General features: G+C 40.7%; 1 protein-coding gene across 1 annotated transcript in view; it reads right to left on the reverse strand.

Moving 5' to 3' along the window:
- LOC109374338 (zinc finger protein 471-like) overlaps window positions 1-18,864 on the reverse strand; it is a 23,842-nt gene extending 4,978 nt beyond the window's left edge. Inside the window, 4 exon segments of the mRNA XM_019628862.1 lie at window positions 1,705-1,821; window positions 8,728-8,780; window positions 17,530-17,696; window positions 18,790-18,864. Coding sequence (XP_019484407.1) covers window positions 1,705-1,821; window positions 8,728-8,780; window positions 17,530-17,636 — 277 coding nt within the window. The 5' untranslated portion in view covers window positions 17,637-17,696; window positions 18,790-18,864.
- Window positions 18,865-19,160: the final 296 nt, after the last annotated feature.

The raw sequence follows: 19,160 nt of genomic DNA on the forward strand, positions 1-19,160 counted from the left end.
AAAAAAAAAGTCAATACTGTCCAGATGAATGTAACAGACTCCAGAATCTCTACAATGTATTATTTATAGTATCTAGGATAAAATCCAAATTAGTAGCTATAAGAAGAAAGAGGAGAAAGTGAATCATACTCAGAAGAAAAGGCAATTGATGGACACCCAACCTGTGATAAAACAGATGTTGGAATTAGTAAACCAGGACTTTAAAACAGCTATTGCATCTATACTGAAAAATGTAAAAAATATGTATTTGTAATTTCTTATCAGACAAATAGAAATTATGAAAGGGCAAAGTGGAACATATAGAGTTGAAATCTACAGTATCTGGAATTTGAAAATTTACTAAACGGGCTAACAGGACATTGAAAAAGACAAAGAAATAGTGAAGTTGAAGATAAATCAATAGAAATTATTTAATCTGAAAAAACAGAGAAAAAATATTTTAAAAAGTAAACAGATCCTTAGTTACAGTGGGTACAGTAGCAAACGTTTTAACATATTTGTAATTGAAGTCCCAGAAGGAGAAAAGAGAGAACACAAAAAATATTTGAAAAAATAAGGGCCAAAAAGTTCTCAAATTTAGTGAAAGACATAAATTTAGTTTCAGAAGCTCAGTGAACCACAAGCAGGATAAAAGGACCCTCTGGAGAACAGAAAGCTAGTCTACTCAATAAGATGGTCCTACGGCAGAGAAGAAGGGTTCACGTTAGCTTCCCTAAAAACATTTGAAGCCATTTTCATCGTTTGTGCTTCAATGGTTCACTTATTGCATGTTAATAAAAAGACACAAATTTTGAAAGTGATATTCTGAATTTACAGTAATCCAGCTATATTTTTGGTGAACATTCTTACTGCCTATTGGTGATAACAATACTGTATGGAACAAGGGAGCACAAGGGACCAGTAAGAGTCACATCATGGCCTGTGTTCCCCAACTGCCTAAAAAGCACATCCATGGAATATTTGATAGATGTCAAATTCACTGACTAAATCTGAAATTTCCAACAATCCCTGAATATCCTCTTTGTTTCCTGATACTATTCTGACCTACACAATAAAAAATAAAAAAAAGTTTTCATAATAAATAAAAAAATAAAGAGGGGCCGGCTGAGTGGCGCGTTGGTTAAGAGCTGGCTTGGGATGCTAGCTCTGAGCAGTAGGGTCTGGGTTCAGATCCCACATAAAGGCCAGTGACACTGCCCTCTACAGCTAAGATGGTGAACAACAGCTTGACCTGGAGCTGTGCTGCCATGAGTCGCCAGCCACGGCGTTGGCTGCAGCCCCTGCTGCAGTGGGCTGCCATAAACGACCATGTGTGTGGCCGGCAGCCAGCGTGAGCAGCCGGCAGCCGGTGTGAGCTGCCAAGAGCTGCCGTGAGCGGCCGTCCAGAGGCTGGCGACCGATATGCCTCATCCGGGAAGAGCACAATGATAATACCAACATGGGTCAGACGTCTTCCACAACTAGACTGAAGAACAAAAGGACAGCAACTTGTCTGTTCTCCTTCCCCCAACTCCCCAGCACTGTTTCCGTCCCCCAATTCCCCAATAAAAAAATCTTTAAAAAAGTAAAGAGTCCCTAAGGGTAGGCGCCAAGTCCCAGTGTCTACGGCCATACCACCCTGAACATGTCCGATCTTGTCTGATCTCAGAACCTAAGGGTAGATTCTGAGTTTATGGAGGAGAAAAGATCCTCACCGAGCAATACCAGACTCTGATAGTTCTCCAGCATCATACTCCTGTATAGACTCCTCTGAGCAGGGTTCAGCCAGTCCCATTCCTCCTGGGAAAAGTCTATTGCCACATCCTTGAATGTCACCAAGTCCTGAAATGCCACAAATACACTGTTGATTAACCAATGTTCATGTCCACACAAGTTCAAGCTGAAGTGTTAAGTTGTCCCTACATTATGTTAGAAATAGCCCTTGGAGAAGAAAAACCTTAAACACAAGCTCCAACCTAACATGGTACTTACTGAAGTGTTAAATTGCATTGTATACAGTTATACTAATCCATTTCTCATCATGGGGAAAATATGGACAGGTGGCCACAGGGCAGTAAACCAGGGCTTCAAGGCAGGACCTACACCTACGGTTGAACCCTCAAAAAACAACAATGAAAAAATATCTAAATTGATATTTTTGCAAATGGTATACTATGGGATTTAGTGTTCAGGTGGGACAAGCCCTGAACTGATGTAGGTAGCTTTTTTTCTTACACAACACAAATAATGAATATATTTAGAATGCAATTTCTTATGCAAGTCCATTAAGAACTAGCATGCCATGCCATATCAGAGTAAGCTGGAAAGCAATATGAGGAATCGCCCAGCATTAGACTACAACACATCCAACCCTCACACACTGCTGCTGAGACTATAAAATGGCACAGCCACTTTGAAAAACAGTCAGCAGTTTCTTAAAAAAGTTAAATGTGAATTTAGCATATGACCCAGCAATTCTACTCTTAGGTTAATTGACCCATGAGAAATGAAAACATGTCCAAATGAAGATTTACATTAAATGTTGAGAGTGGCATTATTCATGATTGCCAAAAAGTGCAATCAACCCAAATGTCCATCAACTGATGAAGAGATAAACAAAATTTGGTATACCTTTCAATGAAATACAATTAGCAATAAAAGTGAATGAAATGTTAATACATGTTGCAACATGGATGAAACTCAAAAATATAAAACTAAGTGAAAAAAGCCAGATGCCAAGGACTACATATTGTATGATTCTATTTCTATAAACTATCCAGAAAAGTCAAATCTAAGACAGAAAGTAGTTACTGGTGGCCTAGTTGTGGAGCTGAGAACAGAAATTAACCATAAATGGGCACGAGGGATCTTACTGAGGTGATGCAAATGATCTAAAATTGCATTACAATGATGGTTACACAACCCAGTAAATTTACTAGAAATCATGGAATTGTACACTTCAAATATTAAACTTTATGGTATGTAAATGATACCTCAATAAAGTTTTTTTTTTAATATATATTTTTTTTTCATTGGGGAATTGGAGGAGGGGAACAGTGTTGGGGAACAGGGGAAGGAGAACAGACAAGTTGCTGTCCTTTTGTTCTTCAGTCTAGTTGTGAAGGATGTCGCTTCAATGTCCCATGTTGGTATTGTGATCATTGTGCTCTTCCCGGGTGAGGCAGTCAGTCGCCGGCCATTGGACGGCAGCTCATGGCAGCTCCCTGCAGCTCCACTGCAGCCTACGCCTTCGTCTCCGGCGACTCACAGCAGCCCAGCTCCAGGTCAAGCTGTTGTTCACCATCTTAGCTGTAGAGGGCACAGTGTCACTGGCCCATGTGGGATCCAAACTGCCGGCCCTGCTGCATAGAGCTCATGCTCCCAAGCCAACTCTTAAACAATGAGCCACTCGGCCGGCCCCAATAAAGTTGTTTTTAAAAAAGAAACCTAGTATTATAAATTATCTAGAAAGTAATGAATAGGAGGCATTACTGCCAAGTGTATTCAATATTGTTTTAGACTGTCTACACTCTATAGTAATAATAATACATAATCCATTAAATATTAGTAAAATATTAGTTAACGATCTCTTTCCTGCAATGATATGAACATAGAGCTAAAATAGGACCATTGAGTCCCACAATTCCACAAAGAGTATTCACATCGAAGTCTAAGTGATTGTTATACGCTAACACTGTCCAACAAGCGCTGCCTACCCAAGGAAACTAGTTAAAAACAAAATATAAACCAATCAAGCAAACAAAAACTTCACTCAAAAGAAATTTTTAAAGGGAATATTTAAATTTAAAAACTTTAAATTTTGGGCTGGCCGTGTGTTGCGTGTGTTGCGTTGGCCGTGTAAGAGTTGGTTTGGGAGAGCTGGCTCTGAGCAGCAGAGCCCCGGGTTTGGATCCCACATGTGGGCCAGTGACACTGCGCCCTCTACAGCTAAGATGGTGAACAACAGCTCGACCTGGATCTGGGCTGTCGTGAGTCACTGATGACAGCGTAGGCTGCAGTGGGGCTGCAGTGGGCTGCCGTGAGCGGCTGTCCAATGGCCGGCGACGAGTTGCCTCACCCAGGAAGAGTGCAATGATAATACCAACATGGGCCAGTGAAGCGACGTCCTCCACAGCTAGACTGAAGAACAAAAGGACAGCAACTTGTCTGTTCCCCTTCCCCAATTCCCCAATGCTATTCCCCTCCCCCAATTCCCCAATAAAAAATCTTTAAAAAAAATAAAATAAAAACTTTAACTTTTAAAAGGAAATTTTTAGAAAGGTACCTGAGTGTAAGAGACACATTAATATATATTTTTTCCTTTTCTAACAACATGCACTAGAGAGGAAAATGGGAAAATATTCCATTTTGAATATGATGTATCTCTTTAAAACACTTATAGATATATTTAACAGAAAAAGTACCAAATCTATGAGAAGACAACTGTAGAATTTTCTTAAAGGCAATAAAACAAGACAAGAACAGGTGGAAAACACACTATTGAGAAACACATAGGCTTGAATAAATGTAAATACATACTCATTTTTTATTCTAATATAAGAAGATTCAAGCTTTCAATTCTTACATTAATCCATAAATTTAACGGATTCCATCCTGACCCATCATTACCTCTTATGTGGATTATTACAACATGTCTTCCTACTTCTGTCCTTGCTTCCTGAACAGTCTATTTTCAACCCAGCAGCCAGAGGAATACTCATGTTTCATCTCTGCTTGAAATCCCCCGTCTCCCCAACAAACACAGAGAAGCCCACATCCTTATAATAGCCTCGAGATTCAAAAGATGGGGCACTTATGACTTCTCTGATGTCATCTACTATCTCTCCTACTGGTTCTGTCCTTGCTCTTCCTGAACACAGAAGAGACATTCATGAGTGACGCTGCACATTCTGTTTCCGCTTTTACAACAAGCTTCCTCCCGATATCCATGTACTCACTATCTTATTTTCTTTAGATCTCTTCTCAAATGTCAGAGAGGCCTTCTATGATCAGCCTATAAACAATAAAATCCAGACCTCCCCTTACCCAGTACTCCCTCTCCCACTTACCCTGTTTTTTCTCTTTCCACTTCACTTTTCACCATTTGATGTAAACCAATTCATTTCTTTATGTCTATTGTATTTCCCCCTTCTAGAAAGTAAGCTCCACAAGGGCAGGCCCTTTCCTTTGTTCTTCGCTGCAGCCTCAGACTCTAGAAGAACACCAGGCCCTCAAAAAGTATTTGCTGAATACATAAATCCCAATTTAAAATAATCAGTGAGTCTTTTAAAAACTGCCTGATTCTAAAGTTTGCTGGAAAAAGAAACTTATAAGAACAGTCAGGAGAATCCTGGAAAGATGAGTAATGTGAAAGTATTAGGTGTTGGTCCTTCCACATTATAAAATATCATTAGTGCCCAAACACGAGGCAGAGATTTCTCCAAATGTGTTTTATACCATGGATTATTTCCAAGGTCTCCCATGCTGGGAGAAAGCAGGGTTCATAGCACAAGTAGATGTAACTCTCACAGCTGACTTGAGGAAGAACAGCAGCAATAAATGCTAATCTAGAGTGTTTACAAATAACTATAATCTGACAAAGACAGGTCCTGGTAAACATACCAGGCTTTTGGTTGTGAACCCAAAGGAAGGACTACACCCCTGGGTTAACAATGAACCGGAAATAAGCCAGCTTTCACCAGGAGGGAGGCCCAGCCTCTAATCACTTCAGCTCCTGATTGCATTAAGACTTGTTCTTAGCATAGCTGTCTGCCTGAAGCAAAAGTTAACCCTCTCCACTGTAGAGAAATGGCTGAGTAGCACTGGATTATAACCTAAGGTATAAATAAATGTGCATGAGTCCATACTGATACATATAAATAACTGAATAAATGAACGGGGGAAAAGAGATAAATCTCTTATACAGAAGAATTTCAAATGTGTTAGTTAGAAACTCCACTCTCAAGGTAGAACATAGCTTTCTACTCCTTAGGTGTGGCTTTCTTCCAAAGGGTACAGTATGGAAAGGTGAAAAAAAATAAAGTCAGTGGAGAAACCTGACAAACACTACCTCCCCATCAGTATTAAGTCATGTTGATGGTATAGACTAATACCTTTGATAGGATGTGATAAAAAGGCAACTTTACCTCTGTGATCATCCTTCCAAAAACACATTACTCCAGTCTAATGAATACCTACTGATATGATCACCAAAAAGGAGGAAAGTATGAGATGCTGTCACAGCCAAGAGGAGCCCTGAGAGCTAGAACTACTAAATGTGACATGATATTCTGGATAGGACTCTGGAACAGGAAAACGACATTAAGTAAAAATGAAGGAAATCTGAGCAGTTAATAATAATGAATCAACGTTGGTTCATTAATTGTAACAAATGCCCCATACTAATGTAAGATCTTAATAACGGAAAGCTTTGTGTGGTGTATATGGGTGCTCTCTGTATTACCTTTGCAAATTTTCTGTCAATATAAAACTGTTAACCAAAATCAATTTTTAAAAATTTATTTTTAAAACATAAACCCTATCAAAAGGAAGACATCACAGCTTCATATTACCTAAGATTTTTTTTTTAACATACAAAGTCCAGCACTTAACCCAAAGTAATGAGGCACATAAGACAAAATGAAGAGGAAAAATAATGAGAAAATAAAAAGAAACTCACAGGAGATCCAGATAACGGAATTATCTGACAACATGTCAAAATAATTACAATGAATATTTTTAAGAAATTAAAAGGAAAGATGGTGACTTTAGGCAGAAAATGGAAATTGTATAAAATAATTAAATAGACATTCTAGAACTAAAAATGCAATCATGGAAGTTTAGAATTCAATGATGGATTTAACAGGAGATTAGAGTTGCAGAAAACTGAAACATAAGTAACATATAAAACAGAGTGGAAAAAGATCTAGCATTTATATAATTGTAATTTTGAAGGAGAGGAAAGGATCAGAGCTAATATTTAAAAAGACAGTGACTGAAAAATCCCCCAAACTGATGAAAAACACCAACCTATCCTGAACACTGACTTAAAACAAAAGAGTAATAAAATAACATTTGAAGGCTGATAAAAGAGTGTGTATGTGTGTTTGGGGTTGGTAATGGACTACATCTTTATTATCCATATTAGTAGGTGCATAGATAATACCAAAAACTAAATCAAGAACTAGTGTTCCAAACATATTATTCAGGAGTATGAAGGTAAATAACAGCTGAGACAGTTAAGTGGTAACATTATGGAGATCTGTAACTTATTCCTATAGGACAAATGAGGGGAAAAAATCCTAATGGTATGCTAATTGGTGCTTGTAACTTCGAATACAATGTCAATAACAACATCATACATGCAAACTCTCAAAGTTCTGTATTTCTGGAAAATGACGTTAGATGATTCATAAAGTGGCTCTCATGCTGAGAAAGACAGATGTCCAAAATGCACATAAATCTTTTTGATAACTAATTAACTCCGACAGACAGGAAAAAAAAGCAGTGTTTTAAAATTAATATGTGACTTTTAATATAAAGTGTGTAATTAAAACAAATAAGTGGGCACTGATGATCCTCATTTTAAAGAAAGTATGGAAATGTTCTACAAAATACCTGAAACTTCCCAAAACTTCTCATTGGGAAAATTCAGGGCTCCTTTTACACTCAAGTTTCCTGCAAATGATATATATTTATATTACAAGGTTAAAAACAAGTAAAATGAAAGTAGCCCAGCAACAAAATCAAATATACGCAAATGCAGAAATTCAGTGTAAGATACAGCCAGTCCAAACCAGTGAGAAAGAGGTGGGATTATTCAGTAAATACTACTGAGTCAACTGGACAGGCAACTGGAAAAGAAGCCTCTGCCTTATCATGATAGGTTAAACATTTAATGTAATAATATAATGTAAATTAAAATTAATGTAAAAATTTTATGTAATTTCAGCCTCACCCTCAAACAAAAAAATCACAAAAGTCAACTCTCAATTTATCAGAAACCTAACTGTTAGGTGAAAAATAGAATATCTACATACCCTAGGGGTAGACAAAGATTTCTTAAAAGGGACACAAAAAACACCAATTAAGAAGGAATGAGAGTATCTACGTATACAGAGAATAGCCCAGAATGAGCAGCTGAGAATATTTACTATCTGTTAAGAGAAGAACTGGGAAGAAAGAGGGAGGACTTAAGACTTTTGAATTTTGTACTATGTGCATATATCACTTATTTCAAATTTGCAATAATTAAGTAGGATATTTTGGGTAAACAAATGAGACTGGGAATTAATACACAGAACATAAACAAAAATGTTTAAGAATTTAAGGAAATAAATCCATCTGGAAGTATGGTTCTGATGCATTCTACGAATAGGAGAGGGCTATCTGATGCACACTTAACTTGGAACCCAGCTCAATCGCACTGAGGTACCTCCACTCTGTATAATAGAAACTTTTCCCAAGTGTCAACACTGAATTAAAATGTACAAGGTGGAAAGAACAGGGGGCTCATAAGGGCTCTATGTTTCATCACACTCAGTTTTACTTATCCATTACGCAGTTCAAACACAGGGCCCTCTGGGAGAAGTGGTCACCAGGCCCTTGGACAAGACTGTTCGTCAGGGAATTTTCCAAAAAAAAGAAGCATTACTAAGTCCTAAACAGTTAGACTGCCTTTCATGGAGGAGAAAGGAAATTACAACTAACCTGGGCTATGGTTTTCACTAGTTCAACAGTCATTCTCACCTTCTTTTCCTGGCTTCTCTCTTGGAGAATAGCAGAGTCCTGGGAGGGCAATGCTGGAAGAAGAGAAAGGATAGCGAGCCATGAGGCCTTCCCTACACTCCCAGTCACCAGCCTAAAACGTGTCTTCTTCTTCCTCCCAGCTTTCTTTGGTCCCACTGCCCACATAACTGGGAGATTATGGGCAACCAACCTATGGGTGTTGAGGGGGTCTAATTTATAACTGTCTCTCTTATATTTGAGGTCCAAAATTTAATGGTTTTTTTTCCCTAAAAGTTGCCTTCCCATTCTTTGGTCTTAGTACAAATAAAAATAGTAAGAGATGTTCTAGATACTCAGCATAGATTATAACGTTACTTTATTTTTGAAATAATCCTATGAAGTGGTTATCGTGATTTCCTCTAATTTACAGGTTGATGAAGACTCTCTCCCTTCCTGCATTTCTGCTTTGACACAGTCTGTTCGAAAATCCGACTCCTAAATTCTACCAGAGGCCAGAGTTATTGTCCTTCTACCCAAACCTCCACAGGCTTCGCCTTCCTCTCACCTGGGACAATGAATCCTTTTGCACCCAATTCTACCACCTTTGTCCTCAGTCCTTTGGTTCCCACTCCTTTCTGTCACCCAGAACTGAGGGTGTCTCCTGTTACCCCACCTCTTGCTTCTTACTGGAACTCCTAGACTGAGGGCAGGGAATTCTCTAGGATTCTTATCCTCACAATTCACAATTCCAAAAGCAGCACGCAGAAAGTGCCAAAGCTATCAATCTTCCAAGTGGTCTCCCCATACACACCATCCACACAAGGCCAGTTACAAGCATACACGGTGACAAACAAACACTAACACAAGATCCCACATATTTCCTGACCACACAGAGGACATGATCACAAGAACCCAAAGGAAGGCACATCACAGGCAGTCACATACACCATGGTCTGAGAGAGGCCATGGATACAAACACCCGGCGACACACACCCGCGCGACTCACTGCCTCTTATCCGGGTGTCGTTCACTCATGCACAGCCCACAACCTCACAGAGGCTGTACTGACAAGCCTACAGTCTCTGTTACACACTTTGATGTCACACACACACAAACCATGTCGTTAGTCTTGCCCCCTTTCTCACACACAGGCACGATGGTCTCATGCTTCAGTCTCTCACACAATGGTCTCTTTCAGAGAGACGGATGTCGCTCAAACTGTCTCACACACACATACACACGTTCTGGTATCTCACATTCTAATTGCTCTTCCTCGTACACAAAACACATACTGGTCTCTCTCACCCTCAGACACACACACTCTCACAAAACCTCACGTGCCGGACACACACGTACCTGTCTCACACGCACAATGGTCTCTCATTACACACTCATGTCAACACACTCAGGTCTCTCCCTATCACACAAACCACATTCTCTCCCACTCAGTCTCGCCGGGGACTCTCACGCTCTCCAGTCTCTCCCACACACGACATTCCAACAGCCCCACAGCCTGGAATGCCGTGGGAGCCGCGGCCTCAGTGTACCCACCCTGCAGACCCAGGGAAACGCGCCGCGCGGGCCTCTGGGAAATGTAGTCGGCCGAGGGACGGGCTCCCGGCCCGGATCAGGACGGCTCACCTCCCCTGCCAGACTCTCGGGCTCTGACTCGCGACCACCTAAACGAACCACCGGCTCTGCCCGGAAACCAGCAACTCTCAACCTAAGGACTCCAGGGATCGATGCCCGAGTTTTGAGTGCGCAGGCGCCGAATTTCCCCTGGTAGGCGGAGCCCGACGCGAGGGCGGAAGCAGGGCGTGGTTTAGAGGGGCGTGTTCTTAGTTGCGAAAGGGAGGAGGAAGCATAGCTTCGGAGCGTGCGTGCGTGCACCTGTACGTCACAATTCTCGAGGGGCGTGGTCCGGGATGCAGGGGTGTGGCGGGGCTGGGTGCTAGTGTACGTAGGCGCGTAGAATGCGACCTACCCTGCCTTCTCCCTCCCCTTCCTTGGAGACCAGAAGCGTCCCTAGTTACTGGATCCAAAAGCCTCAGAGCCGAGAGCTTGGCGGCTCAGCCCTTGGAGTGATTCTGGTGTGGCTTTGTGACCTGTGTCCCTGTGACCACGCCATTATGAGCACCCAGCCCTCTGAGCCTATCTGACAGTAAGAACAGAAACTGGGAGCCGAACCCCGACTGTATTTGATCAATTCTGTAACTACAGCAAATTAGTAAATTTCTTACCTGTATAATGGGAATGTTATTATTAGTGTTCAGAGGCAGTGAATGAGAGGGCACCTAGGATGGAACCCCGTTCTGCCCCTTACTAGAGTGGAAATGGTCCCTGGTGTGGGGGACTAAGAAAAGTGTGGAATTAATACCTGCATTGAAAGTTGAAGCAAATTTAAAAAAAAAAGCCTTTCTTAGAACTTACTTTCAAGTGGCTGGAGACAGACCACAAATGAATGAGTAAAATAAATAGTATATCGAATGGTGAAAATGGCTATGGAGAAATATAAAGCAGGGACAAAGAATAGAGAGTAGAAAATATTAGAATGTTTGTTGTCAAATAAACGAGTAAAGAAGTCAAAAGAAATAATGGAAACCATCCAGAATCCCAGAACGTAAAACTGCTGCTAACACTATTAACATTTTTAGCTTCTAGCTTAATACATATTTTTCTTTCACACCAAGGTTGAGATTTCTACACATAAAATAATTTAGAAAATGGGATAATGTAGTACATGAGTTTTGAAACGTTTTTCTCTATTAAATATCAGGAACATCTTTTCATATCAAGTATTCTTTATCTCAATGTTTAATGATTACAACATAAAAATTGATTGTCACAAATGATTTAAATAAACTGCTATTGTCGGGCTCAAAATCCTGCATACTGAGCAAATTCTTAACCATCTTTTGTATTTCCTGTCTTAGCCAACTTCCGGTCCTGTTGATGCAGTGTGGATGTCTGGTGAATAAGTATCATTCATTTCTGGGATCAGAGATGCTCAGATTTGTGGGGATGTAAGAACTAAAGAGAGCTGTAAACTGTTGTTACTGAAGAACCACAACAAGCATTTGGGATGGACAAAGTTACATTCTTGTACACCAGCATCTACCTTCTAGAGTCTCTAGCATCTTCCATAGGGCTATTTGGGCCAATTTTCCTGCAGGTAAGAAATAGAAACTGTGCACAAAATGTGAAAAACAGTTCCCTGAAAGCACCAGAGAATGATCAAAGGAGAAAAAAATTGAAGAAATAATGATCAAAGTTTTCTCTATTTGGTGAAAGCATAAAATTGCAGATTCAAAATGCTCAGGGAAAGCCAAGCAGAATACAATGAAAACCACATTGAAGAACATTATAAGAAAACTGCTGAAAATCAAAGATAAAGAGGAAATTTCATAGTAGACAGAGAAAAATGATACGTTAACTACAAGGGAAGCATTATGTGTATTGACTTCTCATCAGAAATTATGGAGGTCAGTGGAATGACAGACATCTTTAAAGCACTGAAATAAAGGAAAAACCAACCACCAACCCAGAATTCTATATACAATGAAGTAACATTTTCAGGTAAAAGTCAACTACGAGAATTCCTCATGAGCACACCTGTACCCCCAAAATACGCTGAAGTAGTTCTTTAGGCAGAAGGGAAATAATAGATGAAAACTTCAGGAAAGAATGATGATGTTCTGAAATAATATACATATGGGTAACGGTTAAAATTTTTTCGTCTTATTTTTCCTGTTGGGGCCCCATAATGGGAGGCCGTGCTGGGTGGTGGGAGTGCTGGGGGGAAAAAAAGCCTCATTGTTTCCCCCACCATCCAGACTCCATTCCCTCCCCTTCACTTCCTGCACTTTTTCAAGCTCTCAGCCAAAGGACAGCTAATCCCGCACCATGCTTGTGTTAAACTCAATAATGGCTATGTCCTATGTCTGTCCTGTAAATATCCACTAAAGATCAGAGGAGCTTGTTTCATTCCGAGACTGCCACATATAGCGGTGATCCCTGTACTCTCCTGGGTGATCTAATGAAAACACTATGGAATCACAGGATGAAAGGGGGTGGGGAGTAACGCTTAGGGTGGGAATAACGGTTGCTCAGAGGCTGTTTTGCAGTACAGCAGCGCCATCTTGCGGACAGAGGCACCAAGTACAACAGTTCTGTCTTCTGGAAGCTGCGATTTTCCACCTGGAAGCCTGGTGATTCTCCCTCCCTCTGACATCCCCATTTAAAAACAAGTCAACTTAGACTGAATAATTAGAAAGCAAGGGACTCAAATGGCTTTGATGGCCAAATGAAAATAGGATACTCCAGTGTAGCCGGTCTGACCCTAGCATCCTCAGTTTTACATGAACAAATGGCAGCTACCCTTTCAGGAAATTTTCATCCCTCCCTCTCTGCCCTACTAGCTCAAATGGGGTTTTTTCAGTTTCCCTTGAAATGCTGGGGCCTGAGTCATCGATGTTTCGGCTAAGATGAAAGCTGATGGTATCTGCTGATGGAGGCAGCTACTCAGACCAGTGCAGTAAGGGTCAGGTAGCAGAACAGATAACATGAAATGCTATCAGCCTTGCCTCAGACAATACGCTAAGGACCAGACCTTACAAAACACTAGGACTCTGGAGGAGCAATGGCCTACTTACTACCCAGACAGGACAGATAAGAAAGGGCAAGTGATTTTATTGCAATTTTATGTACTTTGAAAATCACAGCACTTTTCTGAGGGGGAGAAATAGGTCAGATTAACTTGTCTCACATTTTAAGAGATAGGATGTACAAAGCAATACAAAACTAAGCATATTACTGTTAAAAATAATACTGGGATCTTAGGTGTGACCTTTTCCCATCCCTAACAGCCAGAAAACACAATTCATATAAAACAATAATTCCTTATGACTCAGCCATAAAAAATAATGAAATCTTACCATGTGCAACAACATGGATGGGCCTAGAGGGTATTATGTTGAGTGAATATGTCATACAGAAAAAGACAAATACCATATGATTTCACTTATACATAGAATCTAAAGAATGAAATAAATGAACAAACAAAACAGAAACAGACTCGTAGATACAGAAAACAAACATGGTTGCCAGATTTTTTTGGGGGGGCGGGGCTGGCTGAAAAAGGTGAAGGGGTTAGAAAGTACAAATTGCCAGTTACAAAGCAGTCACTGGGATGTAAAGTACAGCATAGGGAATATAGTCAATAATGTTGTAATAACTATGTATAGTGCCAAGTGGGTACTAGACTTATGGGGGGTTTGCTTCATAAGGTTTATAAATGTCTAACCACTATGCTGTACATGTGAAACTAATATATTATTGTATGACAACTGTAATTGAAAAAATCTTTTAAAAAATTAGTTTTAAAAAATTAGTGTATTTCTGGTCAAGATGGCAGAGTAACTTTATGACCCAGGAATATCTTTCTCAAGCAACTTGGGAGCCATCTCTTTGAAATGTAAATATCAAAGGAGATAGCGCCCCATCTCCCAGTTCCTGTGGAAGGGTAGGAGCCTAACCTCAGTGAGCACCTTACTATAGTTTGCAAAAATCCCTCCTGTCATAAAGACATGAGTTTGTTTTTCCTCTGGATGAAGCCAATAAGCTAATAGATAGTCACCCCAATTATCAGGTGAATTTAGGATGAACTATGTGTGACAAATGGTGCCATCAAATCCTCTTGAAGATTAGATACTGTTTATCTTGAAAACATGTATGTAATGGGTTTAATCTTGGCCACATTGGTGGGTGGGTAGGGGGAGTATTTTTCTGTTTTGTAATGTCTTAATGTATTACTTGTGATGCATATCACATTCTGGAGTAGTGCTTATTCAATAATAAAAAGTGTTTCTGTTTCTACTAAAAAAAAAGAAAATTAGTGTAGAAAGCAATCTATTTTGTAAGAACAAGAAATAACAGGGAGCATTTTCTCAATCCGTTGAGATTTTGCTCCCCGGCAATTGTCGACAGTTTGGCTCAAATAAACTCATATGAGTTTTCAAAAAAAAAAAAAAGAAAAGAAAAGAAATAACAAAATGCTCCCTAGGTGTATGTGTCTATGTGTTGTGTGTATATTAGCATGAATACAGGTGGGAATGCACACCTATTATATTATTACCGTTCATCCTTTTGGGTATTGAGAATGAAAACATGTGCAAAGATTGTGGACAGAAAAAGGGTTCTACGTAAACTGACAGGGTGATCTGATCATAAATCTTTAACTGGGCAGGTCATCGTGGTGGGTAGTCACATCCCAGGCTTATAATTTTATTAGTAAATGGCTTATCTTTGCCTTAAGCAGCCCTGTCCATGGTTTCTGTGCAACTAGGTGAACACACCTTTGAAATAAGCGTCACCACCTTCAAGAGAGCACAATCCATTACCTATCCTGAAATCTGATCCCTGCCATGCTTTTCCCCACCTTTATGTAATCTTCTTTACATTCCTTCCTTAATCTCAAATGCATGAAAAAGCTACAAAACTGTCATTTTCAGGAGCATTTGAGATCCTGCTTCCCAGCAATTCTTTTGGCTGAAATAAACTCTTATAAAATTCTTTACAGGTTTGGATGTTCTTATGTTGACAAGAACATTTTTTCCTCTTTACAGCATATCACCAGATATTTGATAAAATGAACCCATCTTGGTTTTATAGGTTTAGAAGATTTTAAAATATCACATTCTCTAACTAGTCATCATCACCAAATCCAACTGTTTCAGAATAAAACATTCATAAAATGACACAAGACAGGTATGGATAATGAGTGATACAAAGTTTCAGACAATGAATAGGCAAATATTTGGAAACAGGGCCTTTAAAGAGGTAAGATGGGGTCACTGGGGTGGGCCCTAATCAAGTATGTCTGGGGTCCTTATAGAGATTAGGACACAGACACACACACAGGGAGGACCATGTGAGGACACAGAGAGATGGTCATCTACTCGTCAAAGGGAGAGGCCGCAGAAGAAACCAACCCTGCCGACATCTTGATCTCAGACTTTCAGACTCCAGGTCTGTGAGGAAATAAATTTCTGTGTTTATGCCACCCAGTCTATGGCACCTTGTTATGGCTGCCCGAGCAGACTCATACAAGGGTCTTGGCCCAGCATGGAAGTTCATTCTTCTGCCTTCTGTCACAGCATAATCAGAAGACTCTGGACTATCTGATTATTCTGCAGAATATCACATTGGTCCACTCTGTGGATGACATCATGTTCATGAGACCTGGACAACTAGAGACGGCCAGTAGCCCAGATGACATGGTAAGACACACGTGCTGCAGAATGTGGGAGATGAACTTGATGAAGATTCAGAGAGAAGATTTTAGGGGTCCTATTTTCCAGGGCCCTCTGCCATCCCCATCAAAGTAAGTGAAGGACACATGTTTGCACATGGTACCTCTTAGAACCAATAAATAAGCACAGTGCTTGAGAGGAGGTAGCCTCTTCCATCCTTGGAAATAGTGCTCTGATCCGCTCACACGGTTACGTGGAAAGTACTAGTTTTGAGTGAGACCCAGAACAAGCTTCAGGTTGTCACTAGCAGCCTCGATGCCTGGGCCATTGCTGGGCAAACACCACAGGACTAGAGGTATCTGTGGTAGGAAAAGATACCACATGGGACCGCAGCAGAAGAGCTGTAGCTCAGACCCCTCCCTAGATTTATGTCATCTGCCTGACACAACCGTATGCAATTTAAAAAGAGCTCTTGACATGATACTTGGTACCAGGAGAGACTCACTGCTTGAGGGACACTGTAATGGACTGAATGTCTGTGTCCCCCTAAATTTGCATGTTGAAATTCTAACTCCCAATGGGATAGTATTTGGAGGTGGGGCCTTTGGAAGGTGCTTAGGTCATGAGGGTGGAGTCCTCATGAATGGGATTAGTGTCCTTAAAAGAGAGACCCCACAGAGCTCCCTCACCCCTTTACCATGCGAGGACACACAGAGGCTGTCTATGAACCAGGAAGTGGGTTCTCCTTTTTCACTGAAATGAATCTGCCAGCGCCTTTATTCTGCACTTCCCAACCTCCAGAACTGTGAGAAATGTCTGTTGTTTAAGCCACCCGGTCCCCATCTAGGGTATTTTTGTTACGGTGTCCCAAATGGAGTAAGACAGACACCAAGTGCTTACGTGGCCCAAACTGCCAACATGAGCTGGGTCCTGTCCAAATCACCAGCTCTCAGCTGGGATGGACCCAGCAGCCATCTCAAGGAGATGTGAGGCGTTCATCCAGGATTGGGCTTGAACAGATCTAGAGGGCACAGGTAAGTTGCACACACAAGTGGCCAGGCCCTCACACCATCCACCACTGATGTGCCAATCCCTGGCCACTCCGATGCTTGTACAGTAGTCACCCTGATTCAGATTCTCTAAGTTGACTCCTACTTGCAAAAGGTATTTAAGAACACCTCTTAATTCCCCTTACTAAACAGTAAATGCATTTATGGGGTATATTCTCTTAGAAAAACCCCATTCTTGGTGAGAATTATAGACTGAAAATGTTTATTAATGGAGTAGCACTTGGATGGATATATTTATTCAATCAATCAGAGGACAGAATGAATACTTTTTGGATAAAGAAAACAGAAGTGTTGAGGAATATTTTTGAAAAAACAGCCTTATGAAGGAAGCCAAGCTGATGAAAAACAGAAACTAAACATAAAAAGCTGACCATAAGCAAGGGGGAAGGGCACACTTACATTTGGAGGCTGGAAGTAATAGTTTAAAAAGATAGGAGAGTAGGGTGATCAATGAGGATGAAAAGTGAATCCACTAGGGAGTGCTGAAGGGAGCTGTCCAGTACCTCAAAGCTGCTGGAGCACCAAGGAGCAGCTGGCATTCTGCATAAATCGCCTTCCCTCTGCTTGGCTCCCGACTCCCTGCCTGTGGAGATCTTCCCTGCTCACTCATCGCCCAGGGCTGTTCACCTTGCTAGCACAAGAAAGGGACATCGGGCTGGAACAGAAATGCCTGCAGAAAGGAAAAGAAACAGCAAATTGGCCATGCCAGCAATAGCCAAGAATTCAGGTCCCCACCGCAGGAATCAGGATCCAAGACCCTCCAAGAATGGCCAGATGAAGTTTAAAGGTTTTCTGAAGGACAGGAAAGAGGAAGTGGTCCATTTCTAACTCTGTTCTTTATGGGACATGGAACAATAAAAAATGAAATGGAAAACAAAACAAAATGAATAAAATAAATAAATAAAATAAATGATAAAGCAAAAGAAAACAAAGTAAATAAAATACTATAAAACAAATGAAACAAAACAAAAAAACATAAAATAAAATAAAGGAGGTCCTCCAGAGATTTCCAGCAGGAAGAGGAAGATACACCAGAAAACAGATGCTGAATCAAGGTGTTGTTGCCCTTACCCAGCCTGACCAGGTTCTGATAAGTCTCTGACCTCACAGCTGTGTACAGCTCTATCTAAGGGTTCAGGAACCCCCACTCTTCTAGGAAGAAGTCAGTGGCAGATCTCAGAATGTCACTGATGGCTGAAGTGGCACTTTCTCTTCCCCGCGGCCCTGGGGGGAAGGGCGAAGTCTTGCCTGGGAGAAAGCATGCGTTGTATAGACTCTGTGGTGTGTACTATAGGACCCAGAGCTTTGGGCCAAGCATCCGCACATGTGCAGACAGTGCAAACCAACTCTTTGGAGAGAAGATGTATACTACATGATGCACCAGAAGCTTAGAACTGGCTGTGGAATTCTAGATTTCTCTTGAGAATGCATTTCATAATTTTCTAAAATACTAAAAAACATATTTGTATAAATTTGTATATATATGTAATGGAAACTGTTCAACTAGTAAGAAAAAAAGAAGACTCACTTGTTTTAATGTTTCTCTTTGGACATGGGATAAAGCTCGCACACTTTAAAATCTGCAGTATTCACAAGGGTCTCTGTTTGACTAAATGACTGTTCCTCTCATTTCCTGACATCTCCACTACCTCTGTCTACTCCATTGTATGTAGCTGGGTTTGGTCCGACCTAAAACACATGAGGACAAGTCAGCTTGACTATAGCACACACATCCTGGTAACAGTCTCGAAGCTTTGACTCACCTGGGATGTACTTTCTAGAAGTCCAGTGGTTATTCCCTACTTCACAGGGCCCCTCTTTTGAAGAACAGACTCCTGTGACTACAGAGCTGAGAAGGAAAAAATAAAAAAGCCTCAAATCTCTTGCCATTCCCTCTTATCTACTATTGCTGTGAAAAATCAAAATAGAGTCCAGTATTGTTTCATGAAATAGCTATGTATGTAAAGCAGCCGCCATGTGCCAAGGGAGCTGAGAGGCCAAAGAACAGCGTGGACAAGTCCAGCTTGTTGGTTTAAAGAGTTTGAATACAGAATTTACAGAAACACAGTCCTGGCTGTGAGGTTACTTTCCCTAGAACCGCTTTTCATCCACAATGGAAAAATAAAAGTAAAAA

Source organism: Hipposideros armiger, unplaced genomic scaffold (genome assembly GCF_001890085.2).
Source record: "Hipposideros armiger isolate ML-2016 unplaced genomic scaffold, ASM189008v1 scaffold_813, whole genome shotgun sequence".
NCBI lineage: Eukaryota > Metazoa > Chordata > Mammalia > Chiroptera > Hipposideridae > Hipposideros > Hipposideros armiger.